The sequence below is a fragment of the Podarcis liolepis genome, assembly GCF_965112155.1.
Source record: "Podarcis liolepis genome assembly, chromosome: 16".
NCBI lineage: Eukaryota > Metazoa > Chordata > Lepidosauria > Squamata > Lacertidae > Podarcis > Podarcis liolepis.
Window position 1 is genome coordinate 1,499,389 of NC_139567.1, and position 26,426 is coordinate 1,525,814.

Here is a 26,426-nt window from a genome sequence, read left to right on the forward strand (position 1 = left end):
GACTCTGGGCAGGAAGCTGAAGAGCCTTGGGGCACAGGTGGCATTTTCACCACTCCTTCCTGTTGAAGGTCGTGACCCAGAAAGAGAGGAAAATACTGGAGGGCAACCACTGGCTGTGCAGGTGGTGTCGCAAAGGAAGGGTTTGGCTTCTTGGATCATGGTCTCCACCAGTGCTATTTTTCTAGCAAAAGAGGTGCTGGAACGCACCATCTACACCTCCCTTGTTCTCTTAGAATGGCAATGGTGCCCACCTGAGAGGTGCTGGGACTGAGTTCCTGTGAGTTCCCCCTGAAAAAAGCCTGGTCTCTGCTTCCTTGAAGAAGGACTTCTGGCAAGAAATGGGCTATGCCTCATAGCAGTTGACAAGAATGTGTTGGATAAGAGTCTCACGAACCTCATCAGGAGAGCTTTAAACTAGATCCTGAGGGGGAGGGCAAAACATTACAGATGAGAGAAGAACATCTGGCACTGGGGATAATAGTTTCATTGATGCACAGGAAACTGAGGTGGTACTCTCCTTCCTTGGAGGTTTTTAAGCAGAGGTTTGCATTGCAGGGGGTAGGACTAGATGACCCTTGGGGTCCCTTCCAACTCTAAAATTCTGTGAGTCTATGAAATGAGGGAGGACGAGAACCATGTACAGCCTCTTGAGCACATATGAGGAAGCATAGGCTATCACAGCACTAAGGAAATAAATTTAAATGTAGGCAGAGTTATGCAGCCTAGCAATGACTGGTAAAAGTAAGAGCAGAAGAAAGGGTCTTGGAAAAGTTGGGCAAACCACACCAGTTGTTTTCTAAAACTAGAACAAGCATTGCTTGTAGTAATGGACACTGCATCGGAGGTACCTCTTCCCAGGGTCTCCCACTGCCCCCTTGCCTGAAGGCAGGGCAGCTGCCCACCTCTTCACAGAGTTATGCGTGAAAGATGCCAAAGCTGAGAAACCTCCAGGCTGCTGCCTCCCCCCCCCCCTTGCCAATTATTCTGCTACCAACAAGAGAAGCAGGCAGCGCTATGAAAAAAACAGCTAATGATGACCCTTCTGGCCCTCTTCAACTAGTTCCCACTGCAAACCAAATTAAATGCACAGCTTTTGTCTAAATGGTGTGACTCTGCAGAAGGAAATCTGATGAATGAGTGGAGGGATTGTAGCTCGAATTGCAGCTGAAGGGAGCTATATAGTAAACATAGCTGTCATTTCCTGGTTGTTTCCCCCAAATGTCAATAGAGGATTGTTCTCTGGAAAATAATTCCCCAAGTTTGGATTTCAGTAATCTTGGAGATGACATGTTAACCCTTTGCTTGAGAGTCTGATATAAGCCACATGGTTTGTCCAGGCCTGTGGCTTTGCATCTGCGTCCTTGCCCACATGTGAATGCAGCCTTCTACTCTTTGGATGGCACCAGCATACGAATTCTTATCTTGGCATATGAGCCATTTTCTTGGCAGTACATTAGCTAAGAGCTGCCTCTTTTAGGTCTGCCCAGTGGAGGAGCCTGTGTCCTTTCAGTCCTGCCAGTGGCGTGTTGAGGAGGTGTAAATAATCTCTGATTCCTGTAGTAAAGCACCTGGGGAGGGGCCAAAGGGGCTGGGCTTGCATTCTTCAGCTGCAGCTTGAGGTGAGCATGCTTTTGTTACACCACAGCCCTATCGCTCATCTGATCATGCCTTTGCCTGCCATCAAATTATGCTGTTGTCTCCTGAGCCTCTTGTTGTCTCCGGATTATCCTTCGTTTTTGTTGGGCTTGTCAATGTTTTTCCCTGGGAAGGTTGGCTTGCCAAGGGAATCTTTAAGTATGAGGATTTCTGCGTGTTCTGCAGAAGCATATGGCCCCAGGCTAGGAGGGTGTGGCCCCCATAATGTTTGCTCTTGCTCAGCATTTTTATGCTATTCAGCATGCTGAGGCTGGTATTGCGGTCAGGGTTATCCAGGCTGCCCAGGACATGCCTCTGGGTCTTTCTGATGGAAAGCTGTTGATAATTATTGTGCCAAAACTCTTTGCCCTGGAGCCCCGGGGTCCCTTGTCGTTAGCATTGCCAACTTGTCTTCTAGCAGGGCACCTGGCTCTTGACAATGGGCTGTAGTTGGGAGTTTTCTACAGGCCTTTCTATGTAACTGCAGTCCAATAGTAGTAGTAGTAGTAGTAGTAGTAGTAGTAGTAGTAGTATACCACCTTTCAACAGAAGACCACAATGCAGTTTACAACCTACAACACAAATATCACCAAATACCTGTGCAACATATAAATTAAAACAATTATATAAGCATAATAAAATACTAAGAATTAATATAATAAAATACAGATTCTCAATATAGCAACAGTATAAAATATAAGGGAAAGAAAAATCAGCAGCATGGTGTCCCAGAATACAGAAGCCAAAGACAAATGCAAATTCCTGGCCTCCTAAGAAGATGACAGAGCCTCTGCTCTCTGCTGGTAGCTTTCCTTTCCTTTCCTCTCCCTGCCTCTCACCCTGGGAGAATTTAACTTCCCTGACTCTTGCTCAAGGTCCTTCTGTCCTTTCCATGTGGGTTCAGCCTTTGCCCCCCCCCCACTAGCATCCCAGAAGGGGAGATGCCAGTGGGGCCATCCCCTGTGCTGTCTCCCCCTTGAGATGGCATTGCCCCATCACTGGCCAGCCTGCTGCCCACATCCTTGCCATCCCAGGGAGGGTGGAGTCCAGTTTGCCTATTTCTAGTTACATGGTCCATTAATTGAGCTATATCAGGGTTGACACACCAGCTTTCACGGGTCCCAAGGCTTGAACCATGAACCTCAGCGAGCCAAGGAATTAAGAGGTTGCAACATCAACCACTCTGACTGAAGGCGATATGAATCTTTTGGATCACTTCAGCCCTTGCCTAGTTGATGGAGGAGTATCTTCTCTTTGCTGCAGTTCTGCTTCAAGCCTCCAGCTCTATGGATGGTCTTCTGGGACCCTGAGTTGGAGAACATTCTCTCTCTCTCTCTCTCTCTCTCTCTCTCTCTCTCTCTCTGCATTTGGTCCCTGACAGCCCAGACCTGGACCTGGCACTAGCCTCCAGCCCAGTACTTTCCACAATGAGTCCAGATTGGGGGAAGCTGCTCAGAGAAGAGGCCCTCAGTGAGGTGTGTTTGGTTTTGCTTTTGCTTGCGTGGACTCTTTCCTCCTTCCTGCTGCTCATTTGCTTGCCTTCTGGGTCTAATCCCCATAGCCAGCCCTGGGGAGAGGGAGAGGCAAAATGAAGCTGCTATTCCTTCTTGCTCCTGCCCCTGCTCACTCATTCAGGGAAGGCAGGTAAACAAGCAGTGCCTGCAAACCCCACAGGCTTCAAAATGTCTCCAGGTGTGTCTGTGGGGGGTGGAAACTTGAGGCACCCAAAATGAATGGGAAGTTTTGCAATTATGACACAGGGTGACCCACTGTCTACACACAGACACTTTCTGGGCTGTGACAATATCATGCTGTGATGTCTGGAGAGCTTCTATCCCTGAATTATTTTTGCATTTGCCAGTCCTTTCCCTAAGAGCTTTACCTAATCCCACCATTTTGGGAAGCGTCTTCCAAGAACAAGCCTGGTATTTTTAAGCCTGCTTGATAAACCAGCTGGGCAACAGCAGCCTTGGTGCTTTTGTGACTCGGGTTCCAAGATTGTACACGAAAACTCCATGTATGTTTATTCATGGTGGTGCTGTCCTGGAGTTGTTCCCACTTGGTTTCCTGGATGGAGATTTGGAAGGCAGCAGGAAGAAGAGGCAGGCTGCTTCTGGTAGGGGCTGCCCTATGTCAGTCTTCCCTTTTGCTCCTTTTTGAAATTCCTTTGCTTCTGTCAGTCTGGGTCAGTTGCCAGATGTAGGCCTTTGCCAAGTGGAGGAAGGTGTAACATTAAGTGCAGCAGGCCAGGAAAATACTCCTGAAAATCACTTAAGGCAGCAGGATGGAAACTTGTAGGTCACTAGTGAAAATAGCTCTTTCAGACTTAAAACAGGTCAATATGGGTGGCAAGGGAAAGGTTCTATTGGCTAACAACCAAATTCCCATGCGTTGAGAGAGACAACTGTGTCAGCATGCAGACTCTCAGCTTTTTTCCTTATTTTCTCACTCTTCCTCTCCGTATTCTTTCACGGTCCTCACTTACTTCTCCAAATTGCTGTAGCCACCGCTGTTAAGTTTTCTATGGCTAAATCATCAGTGATAGGAGAATAAACTTGAATAAACTTTGCAAGGTTGGTGCAAACTCTTCAAAGGCCTAAAATCTGTCAGAGCCCAAACATTAAGGCACCTGCTACCTCTTTTGCTGAAGGTCTTCTCTCCCAGGAAAGCCACACAAGCAAGACGACAGGCTTGCAGCACCTTAATCACAGCATGTGCTTTCATGGACTAGAGTCTGCTTCATCAGATCATATCCATGCTTCCAGTGAGTGGCTTCTACTTCATGAAATCATGTACATAATAAAATATATTAGTTGTTAAGGTACCGCAAAACTGTTATAACTCACACAGTTACTCATCTTGGAATTTTCACAATAGCATGAGTGATACTCGGCTTTAGAAATACCCAGTTAACAAAAACAAAACAACACATTTCAGTTTCGTGTGTTGTGTTAAGGGTTTTCAATGTTCACTCTAGCCCCCAGACACTGAGATATTATACCCTTTAAAAGCCACACCATTAATAGATATGGCGTAGTATCTGACTAACTCATGCCATTTGCACAAGGATTTTCACTTGTACACTGGAATCCTCTTTCTGTGTCTGCCCTGCACCCTCCTCAGATCAGCTCCAGAGGGCTTGGGGAACCCCCAGAACCGATTTATGAGGGAGCAAAAGGGGGGAAGTTATAGTGATAGAAGGGGTTGGTTGAATACCATGCATGGTATGGTATCCTATACTGTGGTTAGTTCCACCTTCACCACTATCTTAGTGTTGCATATCTGTTAGTAGCAGAGTTTGCCTGTTCACTGGAATAGGCATATTGAAGTAACTGTTCAAAGGAGAGAAGGAACCCAAAGTCGCTGGTCTCTTGGTGGTGCCAGTAGAGTAGTCCTGCAGTCCTTTTCTTCATCTCTCTGATGTAGCCTGATAGGATGGCTATGCTCAGGGGACAGTTGGTGGAGGAAGGAGCCTGGCTCCTCAGTACAGCCTGAGGAAGGACCATGGCTAAGTGGCAGAAGGCCTGCTTTCCAGGTTCAATCCCAAGGGCATTTCCAGGCAGGACTGGGAGAGACTCCTGTCTGAAATCCCAAAGAGCGAGTGCCTGAACTAGATGGTCTGGTGGTCTTCCTGTGTTCCTCCCTCTCCTTGACCTGCTGACCAGTGACAGTTCAGGTACACGATAGGCCACACAAGGATAGGGCAATGCAGACCACCCCCAACTCCCCCTGGGGCCAGAGTTGCAGGTTTCATTAAGAAACATGACCAGTTAATGTAGTTTGTTCTGTTTGTACCACTGTGCAGGGTGGGCTTCTTGGGAGCTTTCTATCTCAAGATATCAAAATGCATTGTGCCATGCAAAATGGAGTTTGGTACCCCATGTGGAAGTAATCACTATGCATATCTTCTTTTTTAAAAAATCAAGTGTCTAGCTCTTATGTTCATGGGAACTGGCTACACAAAGGCATTTCTTTGTGCAATCTCAGAAGGTGGTCAGAAAGGAAGCCCTGATCAGGAGACTCACTGCCATGTAGAATTCCTTGACTTTCATTAGCAGAATAAATTATGGAAATTTAAAAAAAAGCACCCTCATACCAGTTCGGGTTATTTGTCTCCTTCTTTGGCGATCACTCATAGCCGAAGAAGATTGTCTTCTATGAACATGATCTTAATGGTGTGTCCGTAAGTCACTGTGGAGGCCAATTCTGGATACCCATGTCCTTCCACAGTGGGGACATAGGATTTCAGGCAGGAGTTGGTCACGGTGAGGATTTGCCAAATGTGCCTTCCTCTTAGCACATTTCTCCCTTTTGTCCTGAGTTCGTGTCCTGAGTCCATGACACCTTGGGCCAAGGCTGTGAGAATTTTGAGGGTGACAGGAAAGGATATACAGGTATCCTTCCTAACTTGCACTAGCAAGTTTCTTTATACAGCAGAGTGCATTCTCCTTCTTATGCAGCAGAAAACTGGTTGCAGACTTATGTGAGCCTCTTAAGACAATAAACAATTCAATCTGGATTGCCCAGATTGAGATAAATTCTGTTATTCCTGGTAAGACCCATTTGATCCCTCCTAAAAGAATAAAGACACAACTGTCTTATTCATAAGTAACAAAAAGTAGTTTTACTCACGATCAGGCAGAGCACAGTGTGATCCCTGAAGGCAGGCTTTAGGCTTAAAGTTACAAACACATACAAACAGGTTTACCCCAGTCCAGGTGAATCAGGAAGTTTGCAGGACAAAAAAGAAGATCAAAGAGAGGGAGGTGGCTGCGTGACTTGGCCTTTTACCAGGTCTGGAAAGGTCACACCCACCTACCAGTCACATGCAAAAAGCAAGGATGCTCCAGCCAGGTGTAACAGGAAGTTCGACTGGCTGGACCAACATCCCCTGCATGACCACTCTAGCAAAACAGGTAATGTTGTACTTGACTGCTCCCAGTGGATTACATGCCACATAAGCTGTTCTACAGTTGGAGCCCTTGCAGGCCAGTGATTTGTCCATCTAGATCAGTATAGCCCCTTGGACTGGCAGGGGCTCTCCAGGGTTTCAGGCGGAAACATCCTTTGCGTTGTCTGCCACCTGGCCCTTCTAAGTGGGGATGCCATGGGGAACTGTCCCTTGTACTATCCAGCCATAGCCCTTCCCATCTGCATTCAGGGTGCAAAATTTCTTCCTTCCCCCACGCTACCCCGTGCAGAATGTTTGCTACCTTGGCCATAGCTTTTGTTTTGTTTTTATCTTAACTGTTAACGGAAATTCAAGGGTCCTCTTGGGCAAATGAAGACACCGACCAGAGCAAGTCAGAGCAAAACAGCAGCCAGTAGGCTCGGTCTTTATTTAGAAAGACTGTCGCGACAGGACTCCCACCGCCCACAAGGTGAAGCAAAATGGAAGCCCCGAACAAAGGGAGACCCTAACTTTTATTAGTTACTAATCCCCTTAGCTACACCCTCAGAATTACATCATATTTACATCATGATTACATTAACAATAGGAGGAGTTGGGGAGGAGCTGCACAGGTAACTTGAGTGTCTTGACACCTGGCCGGAGCCTCCTTCCCCCTCCCTACATGAGTCATATTCAAGGACAAAGGAAAAGGGCGAAGTTCCTGCCCCCCTGAGGGGAATCCGGTCACAGTCTTTTGTGAGAGTCCGCGCAGAATACACCAAGATATGCAATCCATTGTGTCCCTGATAGCCTTCCGTCTGAGCCCATCACCGATGGCTATCAAGGTGGTCACGTCTACTAGGAAGGAATACAGAGTACGTGACTGCCCGGTTAAGGGATTATGGCCGCTCGATATCAGGTCACCCCCCTTTGATAGTTCTCGTAATATCCAGCAGAATAAAAGTGGTCCGGTGAAAATCCGAAGTACGACTGATTTTTAGTGAATTTATAAAGAATATTGGTTTTGAAGTTCAAAGCACTTTCGCCTTCAGGAAGCGGCTCGCTACAATTTGATTAGATCAGTCACGGTCAATTGAACTCGGAAACTTTGTATTGAGAGCTGTCAAGGTAAAGGGGAGAGCAGCAGCAGCCTGCAGTACCCGCGTGGCCGCCGCAAGGGGCGCTGTTCGACAATGCTGATTGGCTGAGGCGGGCGCCGATTGACAGCAGAGTTCGGTCGGCCGGTCTACTCTCAATAAAGATAGGGCGATGCGGAGCGCCATAGCGGGAAGCTGTCAAGCCAGCGCTTCCTTATTTACGGAAGGCTTTAAGGGATGTCCCTCTAAAAGGGACATCTCCAGGGTCAGGAAGGGGGAATGTATGCGTGTGTGAGTGTGGTGCTTGTGTAACACGTGTCAGTGAGTTGGGGGGGGGTTTCCGGCGACACCAAATTAATTTCCTTATTTTGTAGAGGCTGGACAGTCCTTGGCATAAGGAGCTTCTCTGGCTGAGTTTTTTAAATCTCCCTTAAGAACTTTCCCTGGCAAAGAAGGAAGGTGGGCCCTGACCTTTTCTGTTTATATGAGGAACTCTCACAAGATGCAGGATGTCACACTGAAATGGAGCCCCCCCCCCCCCCGAGCCTCTATCTACTTTCCCCTTCCTAAACATATAATTCCTCCCAGCTCCCTTAGGGCTTTCTGACAGGTGGTGTCCATGGTTGGCGTAATAAGCCTGGTGCCTCCCCCCCCCTTTCATCGCACGCTCAAAAATAAGGCAGGGGGTGATCTTACACGTAGGCTTTTCCCTTCCAGCTGCCATCTCCATGGAAACATCCCCATTACTTGCAGAGATACTTCTGTGCCTTTGCTTTATGTTTTCATGCATTTTCCTGGTTTGTTTTCAAGGCTGCAGTATTCAACTAAGCTTTAACCACCATAAAAATCTGGCCTGATGCTGCTGCTGTTTGGTTATGGAAACAAAAGCCTTAAGTCTTGGCTCCTTGCTCTCTTCGTCTAGCCCAGCTGACCCAAATCTTTTCTGGCAGCTTAAGGATCTCCGATTCAAGCTCATCCCCGGGTCTTATTGCATGCCTCTCTGCAGAGGTTTGGGAAAAGGTTCAGGAGTGTATTCCGTGCTCATGAAAGGTACCACGGGCTTTCTTCGGGATTTCCTTCTGTTCCTAGCAAGGAAGGAGCAACCAAGGAGAGCAATCGCGTCTCAATACCAGCAGTGCAGTGTTCATGGCCAGCTTTGTGATTCCAGCAGTGCTCTACCTACAGGCTCCCCCCACTGTGCTTCCTGGTGAGCACTAAGAAAACTTTCCTGCCTTTAGATCTGACTACCAGCAGGATATCTAGAATTCTGATTATCTGGATACCCCCACACACACACACACTTTTTATATACAAGAGAGCCACAGCAGTGCCATTCCTGTACCAGTCCGTGTCTCTCCCCTTGGCCCATGACTTTTCATTGGAAATCAATTGCCTTCAAAAGAACCACCAGCAAGACCATCTGCAGTACCTAGAATATCTCATGTAAACCCAGCAATGTTATATTTAGTGTGTTTCATAAAAACTTATACATTGCTTGGCTGCTTAAAAAAAACCCTCAAACCAGTTTTACAAAAAGACTTATTGTCTTACCAATAAGAGAATCAAGAACATTTTACAACCTTCCTTTAATTTCTATGGAATGCTCCCGCCTGTCAGTGTTTTAGCCAATGAGTGAAGTCAGAGCTGTGATTGTTAAGTGAGTTGGACCCTAGGCAATGGGAGTCCCGGGAGTCCCAGAGAGCTTTTGTTTTCTCCAATCTTTTCCTAGTTCTGTCTTATTTTCTATTCCTTGAAATTTCTATCACCTTTGGTGGACCTGCCCGAAGGTAAAGGCCTACTGGGAAATGATCTACAATGAAATTAAAAAGGTCCTTAAATGGACATTTTTGAAAAAGCCAGAGGCCTTTCTTTTGGGTATGGTAGGCCAATTGGTGCCAAGGAAGGACAAAAATTTTTTTATGTATGCTACCACAGCGGCGAGAATTCTTCTGGCAAAGTATTGGAAGACGCAGCAGCTACCTACTCTGGAAGAATGGCAAGCGAAGGTGACAGAGTATATGAGTATGGCAGAGATGACCGGCAGAATCCGCGACCAGGGGAGAGAGACGGTGGAAGAGGACTGGAAGAAATTTAAAAAATATCTGAAAGACTGTTGCAAAATTGATGACGGCTGAGATGTTATGGTTATAAGAAATAGAGAACTGCAGCTGTAAATCTTAATTCTAGAAAAAATGCATAAGGAATATGAGTGAACAAACTGAAACGAAGGGTTGCTGAGAAAGGGTTAACATAAGGATGCAGAAAAAGGGAGGTATGGGGAAGTCCGGGAAAGAAGGTTTATGAAAATAAGTTTAAGAAATTATACATGTTTAATTGTTTGTTTGTCTTGTGATGATTTGGTTTTGTTATTTGTTTTATTATATGTTTGGAAAATTAATAAAAATTATTAAAAAAAAAAAAAAAAGAAATTTCTCCTAGCAACCAAGATGCATCTTTTCTGTGGTGAGTTTGTGGCTCCAAGACGTTATTTTCTGCAAGACGTGAGGCAGCCTAGGCATTGGTTTAGGGTTGGCATTGATGGAAAACAGTGAATCACACACACAAAAATGGAATTATCGAGCAACCTGTTGTCAAACTTTCAAACATGGAAATAATTCCAAAAGAGAAATGTCTACTCATGAGTCACTGGAAGCAAGATATACTCCCTTTTTGGACATACAGACAGAAACATGATTAACATCCTGTAACTTGGAGGATAATACATATATTTTACATCTTATCTCATTTTTAACATTTGTTTTCAGTTACCGCTTATATGGCCAATGTTGCCTTCGTTGGAATTTCTTTCACCTTCAGCATGCTAAGAATTACCAGCTCCTGTTTTGAACTCTTAACAGCTGTGTGTTATGGATGAAAATAGAAGCTTATAACTTTTAACAATATAATTTTCTCCTGATCTCTGTCAGTCAAACACACACTCCTATACACATATTGCTCTCACAGACAGACCTGAGTGGAGATCAGCAACAAAATGTTGCAGTGCATCTCCTTACCCCAAGAGGATGAGTGTTCTTGCTGAGCCTTCAGCCAGCTTAGAACAGGAGCCTTGTAGCGTTGGTGGGGCCTTGAAGAAGATGTATTGTGGTGCTTCTGGAAATCTGAAATTTCATATAGCACAGGAAAGGGAGCTTTTTAACCTTGTACTATGCATCCCCTTCCATACTGTGAACTGACAGGTTTTTTAGACCAATTTGCTTCCTTCCACACAAACCTCTCTCCTTCCCTTGCTCTTAATTTTTTTCTTCATTTCATCTGATGTAGCTCATGGAAACAACAGAGCAAAAGTACTTGTTGGGCTATCTGGGTCTTCTTTCTTTGTCTTGTAACCTACAAACTGTTTTTCCCTGCAAGCTTTTGTGCCCTGTTTCTGCGCCTTAAAGCTTTATGTCTGAACGCTTTTTCTCCTGCCCTGCCGCTTTCCCCACAAAAACCTGCTCTTTACCGCAGAAAACAATTCCATGGAAAACCCAGATTGCCATTTGTTCCAATTCAGCATTAAAGAGTGAGGAAAGTGGCAGAGTGAAAAAAAGAAACCCAAATGCTCAGACACAGGGCAGGAAAGCCCTGACCTGAAATCTTGGGGTGAAAGGTAATTATGGGTGAGCCCAAGGGTTGCGCTGGATTTAAGCAATGTTGCTGTTAATAATAATAATAATAATAATAATAATAATAATAATAATAATAATAATACCCCTCCCATCTCTGGGCAGCTTCCAACAAAAGATTAAAATACAATAATTCATCAAATATTAAACACTTCCCTAAACAGGGCTGCCTTCAGGTGTCTTCTAAAAGTCAGATAGTTGTTTATTTCTTTGACATTCTTTGACATCTGATGGGAGGGCATTCCACAGGGCCGGTTTATGGATTTGTTTGTGCAGAGCTTCTATGCCATCATCTAACATTGCTGCTATCCCAAGCTTTCCAATACATTTCCCATCACTTTTCGTTCTACAAAAATTAAGTCATTGGGGGATTTTTTGGGAAGTGTGTTTGTTGTGCAAGAGCATCAAATCCACTTTAATTGTAAAACCTAAATTTGCCAGTGTACAATTGACTCCTACCTGGAAAACAGCAGCCGTCTCAGCGCAACCTGAATAAAGCAGTCAGATTGCTTGCCTCCAGGATGTGCCCAGGCCAGGGGCTGAGATCCTGGGAATGCTCATTCACTGCTCTGTGCTGTGATTTCAGGGGGATCTTCCTAGACACCATCCATCCCAAATATGAAGTGAATGGGGTGCAGCCCGTCATTGGCCAACGGACCCGGCTGAGCAAGGGAGATATTGCCCAGGCGCGCAAGCTCTATAAATGCCCCGGTAAGTATTGCTTACACCAGGCAAGTAGAAATCCAGGGCTTTGCAACTGCCTCCAATGCTGAATGTTTATTTCTTGCTAGTGGTCTAAAGTTATATTCTGAACTGAGTACTTCAACTTGTTTGGCCTGGCCAGGGGGTTTGCGGTCCTAGGGGGTTTCCCAGACAATATGCTTATGGCTGTACTCCAACCCCACCCAGCGTGAAATAGCACAGTCTGCACAATTGTTGCTCAAGTGACCCAAACACCTTTCCTCAGGAAATGCTACTCTTTTGATGATCTCTCACTTTTTCTCATCACTCATACTACAAGATGATATCACTAGGAAAATGCTATTCTTTCCCCAGTTAGAGAAGCCATTGCTGTTTGGCATGCAGTCCTGAATGTGGTTGCCTGAGGTGGCCTTCTCAGTCGTGCCCCTGTGGCATCGCTGATGATGAGGAACACAGCCTGGACCATGTTGTGACCACAGCACCGTTTGTCAGGGTGAAAAACATGAGACTCGCACAGGAGCAAAAAGGGGTTAATCTGAAGACAAAAGTGAAGAAGCACTTTGCACAGGGATATAATTTATTAATTTATATTTGAGGGAAAGTGGGGTTGTTTCAAGTTGATATAAGTAAAAAAACCAACCCATCTCCATTCCCATTATGGGATACCGAAGAGCCCTTATGGAGTCCTTTTGCAGGTTCTCTATTGGTAGGAGAAAATAGCAGAGACCAACCAGAGAATATTGAGAAGCAAAGCAGCTGGTCAGCCTGACCTTTATTAACTGTTGCAACAGGATGCCCCCTTCACATGCAGGAGAAGGAGGAGGACCCAGAACCTAGGTGTGCCCGCCCTTATGTAGACATTTTAAATTGCCCACCCTGGAGTCCACGACCACCCCCAGAAACATCATACATACATCACAGAAAAGGTTCTGTCTGCAACAGAAATCTGAGTGCATTGTTTTTACCCTGTCTGCCAGGTTACCTGTTAATGGCCACTTGACTGGATTACCTGGAGAGCCCGGTCATTCTTTTGTAATGATAATATTTAATTCCTGAGCTAGGTCACAGGCTCACCCTATTCACACCTTAGATGTGACAATGGGGAGGTTTCTGCATTTCCTTCTACCTTGTAGAGGTGACTGAAAGAGTAAAAATGATATTATAATTATAGGGACGTGGGTGGCTCTGTGGTCTAGGACTTGCCGATCAGAAAGTCAGTGGTTCAAATCCCCACAACAGGGTGAGCTCCCGTTGCTCGGTCCCAGCTCCTGCCAACCTAGCAGTTCGAAAGCACGTCAAAGTGCAAGTAGATAAATAGTAGATAAATAGGTACTGCTCTGGTGGGAAGGTAAACGGCGTTTCTGTGCGCTGCTCTGGTTCACCAGAAGCGGCTTAGTCATGCTGGCCACATGACCCGGAAGCTGTATGCCGGCTCCCTCGGCCAATAAAGCGAGATGAGCGGCGCAACCCCAGAGTCGGTCACGACTGGACCTAATGGTTGGGGGTCAAAATGGCTTTAGGACTTTTCCTTTGGGTTTCAGACGTGTGGTTTATATATTTATATGTGTGTTTGCTTGTTACATTTATGAACATTTATTATATATATAAGACCTAAAAAATTCTTATAACAATGTAAGTCAATCAAATGCATAACATTACAAAAACACAATGTGACCTATTTAGTGCTTGGGTCTGATCTGGCAGTTTTTGCTTCTCAAGATTCAGAGGTTGTTGTTGTTGTTGTTGTTGTTGTTGTTGTTGTTTTCCTCCTGCATTTCCTTAGTCTGGGACTCACACAGATATCCCTCAGGCAGCTCTTTCCTTCGGACTTTCCCAGGTAACTCTCCCTTCTCCCTCACCCTTTTTCCAGCTGATTGTAACCTGCACCCCCAAAATAATCTAAACTCCCCACAAAATACACTCTTATCAAAATTCTCTGTTTCCTTAGCCACTCACTCAGCTCAACTTAATCAAGCTGTGGACTTTTTGTTCCTCAATATTGTTTTGTCTTTATCTAATCATTGTCTGCCATAGCCCAGTGTGAGGGGCTCCAGCTGAATTGCTTTCCTCCAGTCAAATGAGGAACGAACTAGGGGGCAGCAGTTAGGACATCTGAAACATGGCAGGGCGGAAGTCACTGTGAGGGGTTCCCTCGTGAATTCAGGGTAGAAAGGATAAGAAATGGCTTAATCTGAACAAGTCACAAACGTTGAGCAGAGGTTCTGACAAATTGCCAGGATGTGCATTTTTCTCCCCAGAATTGGCTGGCAAGGTTTTCCCTGTGTGCTTTGTGGAACGGGTTTTTGTGTTAGGTCAAGAGCAGCATCTAGCTTTTGTTAAATAGTAATGTTAACATCTTTGTAGTTTGTAATAAAAAGGCATTTCTGTGGATGATGTTACTCGGTGGGGCAAACCTGTTGTGAGAAAAGGTTAATTGGCGGGAATGGCACGTTGGATGAAGTGAGAATGAGTGACAGGGAGATGGATGTGTGAGGGACAGAAGAGGACTGGGAGGAGGAGATGAGAGGTATGTGGAATGTATTCATTTATTTATCACAAATGAAACTGAGGTGGGATGGTCGTCTGTCAGGGATTCTTTAGCTGTGATTCTTGCATGACAGGGATTGGACTAGATGACCCTTGGGGTGCCTACAATTCTAGGATTATGTGAATATGTTGAATCACATGCTGCCATTGTAATCCAAAATTGTGTCAGGAGGGGGTGGGAGGACAGTAGGTTTCAGGGGGTATAGTTAGAAAATGGTTTAACAGACTGATTTGAAACTTGGCAGCATAAGGAAGCTAAGGTCCATTACAAACTAGGGAGAAAGGACAAGAAATGGCTTATTTGGAATATTTATTTAACAGGTTATTCTGGCACAAATCAGAGGCGTGTGTGTGTGTGTGTGTGTGTGTGTGTGTGTGTGCAAAATAGCCAGGCAGAATTGTTTGCTAATGCTATGTATGCAGCTGGGAATTCTTCCCTCGTGCGTCCAGAAAACACATTGTGCTCTCTCACCACAGCAGCATGTAGTGAATGCTCAGGTCGATATTCTACAGGCCGTTCCCCCATTTGCATGCAGATTGAGGTCCCAGTCATTGGATGCGTCAGCGGCTCCACCCTCTTCTGGGGCCAAAAACGACAAACGCGTTGGGGGTCTCCCATCAATCAGACGAGCACAAAATGGTTGCCACCTATATAAGTGCCAGGCTCCTACACATTGCTATGCACACATCTAAGTGTATCTTTCAAAAACCTAAATTACCGTATTTTTTGCACCATAACACTCACTTTTTTCCTCCTAGAAAGTAAGGGGAGATGTCTGTGCGTGTTATGGAGGGAATGCCTACAGGTGGCATGCCTACGGATTTTCCTCCTCTAAAAACTACGTGCGTGTTATGGTCGGGTGCGTGTTATAGAGCGAAAAATACGGTAAATAAAATGTATCCCAATTCAAGCAGCCTATATTGGCAGCCAATCTGTGGGGCGGGCACTTTTCATTTTTTGTGGTTGTGCCCCCAAATCGGAATGCACTGGGCTCAACCATAAGCAGCAATGAAAGAAATTATTGGTTATGATCTAATAAGAAACGCTTTATTAATATTGTTTGTTTCTATCAAAGAAGTGGATCTTGAAATGACACTGCATCTTGTAACAGAGGACCATGGAGCCCCCTTGAGCTAATTGGATGGAAGGTGGGAAATTACCTGGGACCTTACCCAGGCAGAGGCGCTACCGTGACCCCCCCCCCCGACAGTGGCAAGGGGCACCAAGAGGCTCAAGGCGTCCCCACAAATTGAAATGCCATCAGATACTTTCAGATGATAAAGGTTGTACTCAGGACCCTTTTCCAGACAGTGTTGTACATTGTATTAGATGATTTCAATACATAGTTATCATAGGGAACAAGTACAGTGTGTGGTTTTTGAGCAGCCATTTTGTGAGTAACCCCCATTATAATATTTATTTATTTATTTATTTATTTATTTATTCGTTTGTTTTCCATATTTTAACAAATCAATCCAAATTATTTCAACATTAAAAAATAATAATTAGGTTTCCCGCTCCTGTTAAAAACTTATGTCCAATTCTTCCTGATGTTGCCTCTTCATTTTTCTTATTTAATCATCTTCTCATCCTTCTGTTCGTTTTGATCCATTTACATAGCTATCCGCTCTTGTTGCCCTTGCAGTCAGCTGTTCTGTTGTTTCCCAAACACCTAAAAGTTCATTTCCCGCGTGCAGCCCTCTTCTCTCAGGTTTGGTGTGTAGAGAGATTAACCACCATCATTCATTGTCCATTCACATTCCACTCCCCTGAGAACTCCTTTGAAAGCAGTCCTTCCGTTGTTCAAGGATACACTGAGCCACAAATAACTCCCCAACAAGACAACCATTCCGCCATTAAAACTCTGGGGATTATTTTCCAGAGCCCGCAGTTGGAAATCAAAGTCACATATAAAATTTCCTGCCAAGTATAATTAGCAGTTTCTTGTCCTCACAAATCGCTCTCTTCTCACTCCAGATCCAGTCCAAGCATAATTTATATAAAATCCATACATTTGAGGGGGGGTAGAGAAAAGCATTGTGAAACCCTTAATAGAGCACAAATCATTGGCTCCCCCCTCTCTCAGTGTCAGATAACATCATAACGCCTGCACACAGTTATTTCATTTTGTAGGGGTGGGGTCAGGAAATAAAAGACCCTTAAAAAACCATGAAAGCAAACACTGCCCCGCCCCCATTTCATTCCGGCTGCTGTAAGAAATTTCTTGCTTGTTCAAAGTCATTCAGGTACCATCATAGCACATGTCCAGTCCATTCGGTAGCTGGCTAATTGCAGCCCATTATCATATGCCGCTTCAGGAGTGCCCCATAATTCATGCTAATATTCCAAATTCTTGAGGAACCATTCACAAATCGTGCTGCCGATGGAGGCTCATCCATGGCAGAGACACACTCCCAGTTTGCGCCCGTTCTGCCCTTCAGTTAGGCAGACACAGGCATAAGCAGTACAAGGATGCAGTGAACTCCCCAGAACCGCCTGAGGAGCATTGCCAGGAATTTTTCCTCATAAATCCTGGTTTCCCCCTGCTTGAACCTCCCCTCTGCCCCAGAGGGCAAAAGAGAGCTAGCGCCATGAATCATGGGCGTGGCCAGAAATCAATCCCATTAAAATCTAATGTACGTCATAGTAAACATAAACATAACTTTAAAAAGGACAATAGCCATTTTGTCACAGAGGGCAAATTCTAGTTACCGTATTTTTTGCTCTATAAGACTCACTTTTTCCCTCCTGAAAAGTAAGGGGAAATGTGTGTGCACCTTATGGAGCGAATGCAGGCTGCGCAGCTATCCCAGAAGCCAGAACAGCAAGAGGGATTGCTGCTTTCACTGCGTAGCGATCCCTCTTGCTGTTCTGGCTTCTGAGATTCAGAATATTTTTTTTTCTTGTTTCCTCCTACAAAAACTAGGTGCGTCTTGTGGTCTGGTGCGTCTTATAGAGCGAAAAATACGGTGCCACTATTATAATTGGGGAGGAGGCATGGTCAGTCCTTGCATGACGCAGGGGGCAGTACCTTGCTTTGACAATGGATCTGGACCCCCTGGGAGGGCGGTAGATCCACCCGCTGCTGCCTCTGCCATCAGCAGAAGGTCCCTTCCAACTCTCTTGTTCCATGGCAGTGGCATTCGTTCCCCGTTGACACTTGGAACATGGAATAGTAACTTCACTTGCACAATATCTTCAGGTGCCTACATGCCAGGCATCTATCACTGTGAACCGACAAATCTGGGACACCTGCGTCACTGACAGCCATCCAGCTCCAAGGGAGCGATGAAATTGGAACTAATCACAATGCGAGATGCCATGTCTGTATTGCCTGGATAGCAGGTCTGGTGAGGGTGTGGCTTTTAACAGCTACCATTTCCCGGCATTTTGGAGCTTGAGTGAACATGGAAAGCCCTTGACAAAAAATGTTGAACCAAAAGCTTATTTCATTAATTGGCTCCTATATTATATTCTACACCATATTTCTAGTTCTGTATATTTTACATTTTCTGAAACTTATCAAATCATTCCTAATTATTCCTATCTATGGTCTGGCTACTGATCCTTCCCCTTATTTTGCCACAACTGTCCACAGTGAGGCAACTGGGGAGTTACAGTGGAAGGAGATTCATTGCTTCCAGTCTTGTGACATCAGCTTGTTGCGGCTGGACTAAGCTGAGCCCGGAATGTCCTGGCCCTCCTCTTGCATGTTATAATCCCCCCAGGGTCTGACCTCATGCTCAGTCTGCACTCTTCCCATTGCTTTATGAATGGAAACATCAGGACATAACACGGGAGCCTGGGCTGGAGGGAGGCTCCCACCTTCACCAAGGCTTTGGAGACCATCCCATCTACGCCAGCTCTGGCTCTGGAAACAGAACAGATGTCAGAACAGAAGGCCAGGAACCATGAGCCAAAGACAAGCAGGGGGAGTGTGTGAAACTTTTGCTTCCTGTTTGACTCCCAAGGCCTGATCTGGCTTGGAGCTCCCCAGCATCCGTCCCCTACCGGGTGTCTGTTTCTGTGGAGAGGACAAAGCCTTGTCAACAGAATGTTTTTCTAGTGAGGAGTGCAGCAGGATCTTTTCTGAATGGGAAAGTCAGCCAGCAAGAAGGGCAGTGAGAATGAGCAAAAGAGAGGAGTTGGCAGGGAAATGTTTAGAGAGGAGCAGGGGAAACAACTGGGAGTGCAGTGCAGAGTGAGTTTAGAGTGGGGGCATTAGCAGCAGAACCTAGGATCCAAGTTCTCTCGTGCCTGTTTCCCATCTTTCCTTCTCCACATACAAGCTCCCCATCTCCTTCCCCCCTTGCTTTTTTGTCTTTATCAGATGCTTCAGCTGTAAGAACTCTTTCTGAATTTTTGTGGCAGTTGCAAAGCAGCAGTGTGAAAAGGGCGAGAAGAGAACTGAGCCGAGTACCAGGCAACAGAAGGCTTGGGCTGTGGGGCCCTGGCCTCATAGCATATCCATGGAGATACACACTTCGTCTCAGTTTCTTAACCAGCATTCGCCACTCAGCACCTGTGCAACTGATGCTGCTGCTGTGAACTGGTGCTCACAGAAGGTGCCTTCACATGTTAGGAGGAAGTGCCAGAAGAGGAGGACTCCTGAGTGACTTGTGCTTCCTTTTTTGGCTTCAGGGTAACATGTGAGGAAGGAAGGATTTGCATGCCTCCTCTATGTGTGTGTGTGTGTGTGGGGAGATTGACTGCTTTATTGGGCCCTGCATGTTGGCCTGGATTCCCAAACTGCAGTGGAGGGGAACCTTCGTGAGGGAAATGCACAGAAACTGCAGGCACTTGGCTCACTCCCAGCTGTCTTGTACCTGGTGGAAAGATGATATGGCTGCAGTCCCAAGCTTGCATGTGCTGAAAATGTGTGCGCACACTGGGAATTTACCCCTGTAGCAACTTCAGTGCAGCTTGCTCATGCAAGCCATCAGATCATTTCTTAACTCCCCCCAACCTTTCTTTCTGGCATAGGCAAATGAAGCAGCCGGCATCCTCTTCAGTTTCTAGGGACTGTTGCTTACATGCGTGTAATGGGTGGGTTGATGAAGGCTAGGGCTTGAAAAGCTGTAAACATAAGCTTGAGAACACATGAGCTGTGTACTGTTATGGTGCCTGGTGACTTTTTGAGATGGAAGGAAATTTCAAGAGCAACTTCACCTTCTAAAAGGAAGAACAAGTGAGTGGTACTCCTGAAGTGCAGGAGAAACTCATCCATCTCCACGAAGCAGTGTGGCCAAATGGCAATGCTGCCTTTGTGGACTGGAACAAGCACAATATCTTACTCGTCAGTTAGTGTGCCAGGAGAAGACTATACTGCGTTCAGCTCTAGCTAGCAGCAAACTTGCCCCTGAACAGAGTGACGAGATAACTTGCTGGAGGAGAGCAAGGCAAGAAGGAGGTGTCTGTCTTCCTCCTTTGCCAGAGGTGCGGCTGCCTGTCCCTCTCAGTTTGTGGGGCTCCCTCAGAACGTCAGTACTTGGAGGTGCCTGATACTCCAGGTCAGGGGGAGGCAGCTCTCCTGCGTCATTCCATAACCAAAGAAGGACCACGTACAACAGGTGGAAGAGCACCTAAGGTTTGCCATTAGGAACTGCTTCAGCTGCAGCATTTTGCACCGCTTTGTCAAACACTGCCAGAAGTATTTGGCCATGGGGCTGAAGAGTAAATAACAGCAGGTTAAAAACACACCCACTCTCTTTGCTTTTATAAGTAGTCAAGCTTATCGCTGAGAACATCATGACTTTTTGGCACTTGGAACACTAAAGCCATCCCTTTCTAACGTTAAACTCTGGTAGGCATAGGGGACCATTTGACACTCAGGAGTCCTTGCTCCATAGTATTCTCTTTGGCCTTGGCAATGAGACTCTGTTGATGTGGCATTCAGGCAGGCAGGCCAACTCTAGGGGGTGGAGGTGTCATCAGCCCTCTCAATATTCCCCCCAGTAATGAAGGGGCAGAGGAGGCTGAACCACCAAGCGTGGCACAGCATAATAGTCAGGTTTCTCCCTAGCGCAAGAGAGGACCAGCTGTGGCCATTGAAACTGCGTGGCCCTGGACAAGGCCTCCTCCTGACAACACACGCGCAACATTACAGGCATGCGACACACATTGTGTGCCACACCACTTTCCCCCCATCTTCATCCCAAAGTGGCGCCTCTGCACACTGGAGAATACAAATGACTCACAGTTTATCTCTCCCCAAGTCTAGAGGGGCATTTTGCTCCCCTAGAGAGATGCTTGTTCATGAGATGCAGAAGTGTGGTCAGACAAGACATGAGTCAGTTGCACGTCGTCTCAGTGTCAGGTCTTAAGCCATCCTGTGAGAACTTGCAGTGAAATTCCCCAAACTTCTTGGAAGTCCCCAGAGCCCTGGGATTACAAATGCAATAAACGTCACTGGTCCAAAGGTCATGGCCAAAACATGATAAAACTGGGGGTGTACAGCTTCCTGAGAAGTGAACTGTCTAGGTTGCTTGCATGGCAGTTTTTCAGTTAAAATTTAATTTTGTGCACAATGCTCTCACACCTTTCTTCCCTTCGGGGATGAAAACTAATCGACCCAAGACAGTTTAAAAACAACAAGGTTTTGTAAAGGCATTTTGTCCCTGATCAGTAAGATTCTTTAAAATTTATGGTTTCTTGTTAGGAGAAAAAAATATTTTTTTCAAACTGCTCACAAGAAAGGGATAATTTTTGTTAAAAGTAAGTAATTGTCATGAAGGTACAGAAAGGCCCAAGTCAATTTTTAAAATTTGCATCTGCAAACATTATTTTTTATTTTTGTGTCAACAGACCCATGAAATAAAACAAAACACGTCACCTGCAGATCATGAGTTCTTCCAAATGTAATCTGGTTGTGGCAGGGGTAGGGGAACACCAATCCATAGCCATGGATCAAGCCAAAACCCCAGCAGAAACTCACCCTCCCCAGAATTCCCACAGGGTCAGTGCAGTTTCATCAGTTGCTTCATAGGCAAAACCCAACAGTCCTCATTAGCTTCAATGGGCCAAGCATCACCAAGTCTCCCCATAACTGTTGCTAATATTTAGGCCCTGGCCTCTTATTCAGACTCTCTTTGAGCCTAATTCTTGGTATTTCTGAGACAACTTGACCAGGAGGGTCAGCCAGGCCATCCTAGACACCAATAACACCACATGGAGATGGTCTGACCTGGCAGTAGTGGGACCTGTTTAGAGTGGGGAAAGTAGCTGGTTCTAGAAAGGGTGCTTATTTGATCCATCTGTCATCCTCTTGACGGCCTCACTTTCTTGTCCTCTTGTAGTCTTTTCTGCTTCAGAGTCACCCCAGGCCAACCTTGCTTCTTCTTCTCCAGGTGTTGCCACCATCCCTGTAGGCCTTTGCTCTCTTTCCACCTGTAGGATATTCTGTGAGTTGGGCTGGGTGATTGACAAGTTGTGAATCCTCAATGAGCACACTGAATCTCAGGCTGCAGGGATTTCAGCACAGGAGGAAGGAGGTTAGTCCAAGGCAATCCCCATGGATCCCTCACACAGAATCTTCTGCAAGAGCTGCAAGTTTCTAGTGCAATAAAATGTTCCCATGACAAATGAGACAAGACTGTTAAAGGCTGGATCTGCTTTGTAAAGCCAAATGGTCATAAGCAAAAATCCTGTAAAGATCACTTTCTCCCATATGAACCTACCCTACAGAGTCATTTCTTTTGGTGTGGAGTGGCTGGCGCTCTGTGTCGGCCCTAAGAGTGTCCCCACTCACTCCTAGACTTGATCACTTAGCTTTTTGACACATGAGTAAGTTTCAACAATTCCAGGCCTGGGAACCCAGGGGAGTCCATGGTTTTGCTGACAAAAGAGGTTCTCTGCGAGAAGCTGGAGGGGCTGACACCTAGTTGGTTTCTGCTAACCCAGGTGTGCTCTTTTTGCAGCTCACTTCATCTGCAGCCGTTTCCTCCATTATGAGCCAGTCTTTGAAATCTGACCCGTCCTTAGCTCTGCTACTGCTGGCCAGTGATATATATGCTGTGGATCTGGTGCTCTTCTGCTTGACAGTGGCACAGTTGGGCATTGCTCAGCGTTGGAGATCTGCTTCAAAGCTACTGAGGGAGGCTGGGATAAATAACATCTGGAACGTAGTCCTATCAGAACATCTCATGCAACTTAGGAGGGTAGTGAGAGGCTTCTCTTAGAAGGAAGCATGGCTCCTCTTCTTCTTGTACCTTAACAAGGACCGGCCCTCCCTTTCTCCTCCTGTAACCCAGGTCTTCATGTGCAAAGGCTATATGGTGGCCGCCTAGATGCAAGGGCTGCTCTGAGTATGACGCCAGATCTCCCTGGGGAGCTGGAGCCTTCTGTGCATCTACGGGGGCCATTCTCTTAGCTGCTTTGATGTCCATTCTGCCTGACTCCATATTCAGTGCTGTTTTGCATGTGCATGTAACTGGAATTATTTTGTTTGCATTGTTATATTGAAACAATAAAAAGTAAGTGTGGGGGGAAGAGGAGGACAGTTAACTAAATGAAAATGACATTAATTGGAATATAACTAGTCTAATTTGCTATCAGGAGTTGGTTACTGGGACGTGACTATTTCACCTTGAGGAGACTTAGCATAGATTTGCAAAAATGTGGTTGAGGCTTGGGATTCACCTTAGAGGTGCCAGGTGTGGAATCAGGCAGATGCCCTGGCATGCAATAGCCTTTGCAGTGCAGGACAGGCCTCTGGAGCAGAGGGATGCTCTAGGAAGTTCGGAGGAGGAGCATCTCTGCAGGGAAATGTTAGATTACTGGCTGCCTGGCTCAACTGTAGGAACAGAGTTCCATGTGGCGGCATTGGAAAAGCCTCAGAAACACGCAAGCTTCTGTGCATGCTTCTTGACACACTTCCGCAGAAGTGCAACCCCAAAGAAAAATGAGGCATAAGGAGAGCTATCCCAAAATTACTTTGAATTCCGTGACTGACCTAAAATAAGGTACATGTGTACAGGACTTCAGCCTCAGGCAGCTCCTGCTTGTCATGGGGAAAAGGAAGAAGAATTTACTGTTTTATTCCTTCTATTTCTCCTGTAGCATTTATGGCTCCTATTGCTGTTTATTTACTCTTCTTGTTTTGTTTTGTTTTTTAATGTAGATGTTGTGTTGTATTTTATTATATTTTAAATGGGTTTATTGACTATGTCCCCCTTTGTGGCTAGATAGGAGGCAGTAGAGTAGGGATCTCCCAAATGAATAATTCCACATGGCACAGAAATACTACCTCCCTGGCCAGCTGCAATTATACACACACACACACACACACACACACACACACACATTCATATAAAGATTGCTGGATCTTGCTGCCACTAATTATGTTGTTTTCCACCCAGTATGTGTCGCCCAGGGCCATATGGGCAAAAAGCTCTTGGTGTGCAATGAACAATTTTGCCCTTTACTCCAGGGCTGCTTCCTTTCCCCTTTTTGAGACCTTCTGGAAGCACTCGTGAGGATGGGTGTCTTAGCTCCCCATCAGCCCCTAAGCGAAGCCTCGTCCAGTAGGAGCATGTGGCTTCCAGATGGCCGCGCTGGGCTGGGTCCAGGTGGTGCTGAGCAAAGAGAGCTGTCATGGTCCCAGCTGGCAAGTGAGCTGCCTGGAGGAGGGTGACGTGGCAGTGTTGGGAATTGACCCCTCGCCCGTGCCTGGGTGGAAGAAGGGGACAGGAGGCCAGTTGCGGGCACTGCCACTGGGTCTTTGCCCTTTGGTAGGGCAGCTTTTGCTGGCATCTGGGTGTTTTTAAGAGCTGGCTAGGATCATGGCTCTGGCAGGCTGGCAGGGAAGGATGAGGAGGGGAGGGAGACCTTGTTTCCTAAAGGATCCAGGATCCCCTGGTGCTTTGCTGCAGAAGGAGGGAGAGCAGCAACAAGAGAGAACATGAAAACTCTTGTAAAGGTTTCGATTGCCTGCGCTAAAGCCCCGACTTCCGTCACTGTGGCAACATGGCATAAGGTTTGGTTTCCATAGCTACCTTCACAGCTGCGGAACAAGCTATAGATACTTTGGGGAAAGAGAAGGGGGGTTATCCAGAATGAGCCAATTTCGCAGGGAAAACAGGAGTTTATCCTGTGGGGTAAAGTTGCTTAGGAAAAAAGCAGGAGTGTGAGTGCTCTATTCTGCAGTCTGGCCCCCTCCACAGGAGCTTCAAATGGGTCACAACACAGACTTCAACAATGTTGTGAGAACACTTCCTTTTTTTATTTTTTAAAGCAAGCTGCTAGTCCCTAAGGCTCAAAGATATGTCCCCGATGTCTGGAGAAATCTCAGAATCCAGAGGGAGTTGTGATGACTAGGATTTACAGCTGTATGGCTTCAGTGTCATGTACACTTCTTTGTTCTTTCCCATGACTAGCAGAGGAAATTATGCAAAACAAACATGTCCTTAAATTGCATAATATACGCATGCTGCAGGATTCTGTTTTTCTTTTTGCAGAAATTGTTTAAGCATGGCAGAGGATTTTGATGGGGGGGAGGGGGAAAGTGCAACCTTAATTTTATGGTCCTGTCTAGATGTCCGTGTCTCATCCCCAGTTTTGCAGCTGAGCAAAGCAGGTGCATAGGAAGTATCCCAGAAAAGGGGGGCTGCTTTCCCCCCTCCAGGGTATGGATGACCGAACTGCAAAACAGTCTCCTGGACTGTGGAAGCAGCGTGTCCCTGAAACGAGAGCCACCTGGTTGTGCTGAAGGTGTTTGCTTAGGGGAGAGTGTTGGGTGGGCAAGTTCACAGCTGTTTTCTAACCGCCTTATGATGTGCTTTCTTTTCTCTCCTTCCGGTCTCCACCTCCAGCTTGTGGAGCAACCCTGCAGGACAGTCAAGGGAACTTCTCCTCGCCCGAGTTTCCCAATGGGTACTCTGCACACATGCACTGCATCTGGAGGATTTCCGTCACTCCCGGGGAGAAGGTAGCTGCCGCTCCAGTCCACCTGTCTCACAGCCCCTGGCCCTTCCCTCTCCTTCTTCCAACTCACTGCCATTAGGGAGGCTGGGACACAGGGAAGCGACTGTGGGCTGAGCTTTCTTATCCTTGGAATCCACAGCCCACAAAGGGAAGGCAGGATGGGATCGCCCAACTGAAGTTGGATCTGGGTGTGTGAGTGAAGGCTTGTCCTCCCCTTCTTGTGCAGTGTCTTCCTCCTTTGACCCCATCTTAACACTGCTTCTGAAGTAACATTTCCCTTAGTTGTGAAAACTAGGACATTTGAATGCTGTGATGCTGGAAAGCAAAGTTATCAGATGCATGCTAGGAGGAGAAGACTCCAGCTTTGTGAGGGGCCTTTCATAGTATTACAAAGATGCATTTTCAGGACCAGAGCAGGGAAACAAAAAGACAGAAACTCAATTTCTTTCTCTTGTTTACTCAGCTATTTGTCAGGTTTGCAGACAATAACAAAAATTTCCCATCATCTGTTGACCTTTGCCATATCCGTGTCTCTAATACTGCTCTCTTAAGCTGTAGGTTTATTTCTGTTTCCAATGACTTAAAATAGAGAGTGATCATTCACGTCAAGCAAAGTGTGAGCTGGACTCAGGCACAGAAATTTGGGGCCATTTCCAGACTTATGAGCCTAAATGACTGCTATCTTGGAACAACATTGACTGCAATTGTTTTCCACAGTTGCAAAAGGACACATGATTTCAGCAGTCAGAGTTTGTCGTTGTTGGTTTTTTGTGCTTCTGGAGCTATTCTGGGAGGTCTAAAATCATCTCAAAGTGCAGATCCAGAGTAATAATAGGGGAAATCTGAACCAGTGCCAGTGACCTGTTGGCCTCTTCGGTATTGCTCACAACATTCCACGTGGACTCAGAGGGCCACAAGTTTAATGGTGCTTGCTTGTGCACTTTAAAAGCAGCCTGAATTACAGCATGACACATTTCTGCTAAATGAAGAGGCGACAGCCCTGACCT

The 26,426-nt window shown here is 46.0% G+C and overlaps 1 protein-coding gene across 3 annotated transcripts in view; it reads left to right on the forward strand.

The window, feature by feature from the left end:
- The window catches only part of BMP1 (bone morphogenetic protein 1), a 151,833-nt gene that overhangs the window by 93,399 nt on the left and 32,008 nt on the right, over positions 1 to 26,426 (forward strand). For all 3 annotated transcript variants that reach the window (XR_014520206.1, XM_083480377.1, XM_083480378.1), the window contains exons 7-8: positions 11,836 to 11,960; positions 25,308 to 25,423. Coding sequence is in view for 2 of the 3 variants with exons in the window: in XM_083480377.1 (XP_083336503.1) it covers positions 11,836 to 11,960; positions 25,308 to 25,423 (241 nt within the window). In the remaining variant the exon portion in view is untranslated. The remainder of the gene's footprint in view (positions 1 to 11,835; positions 11,961 to 25,307; positions 25,424 to 26,426) is intronic.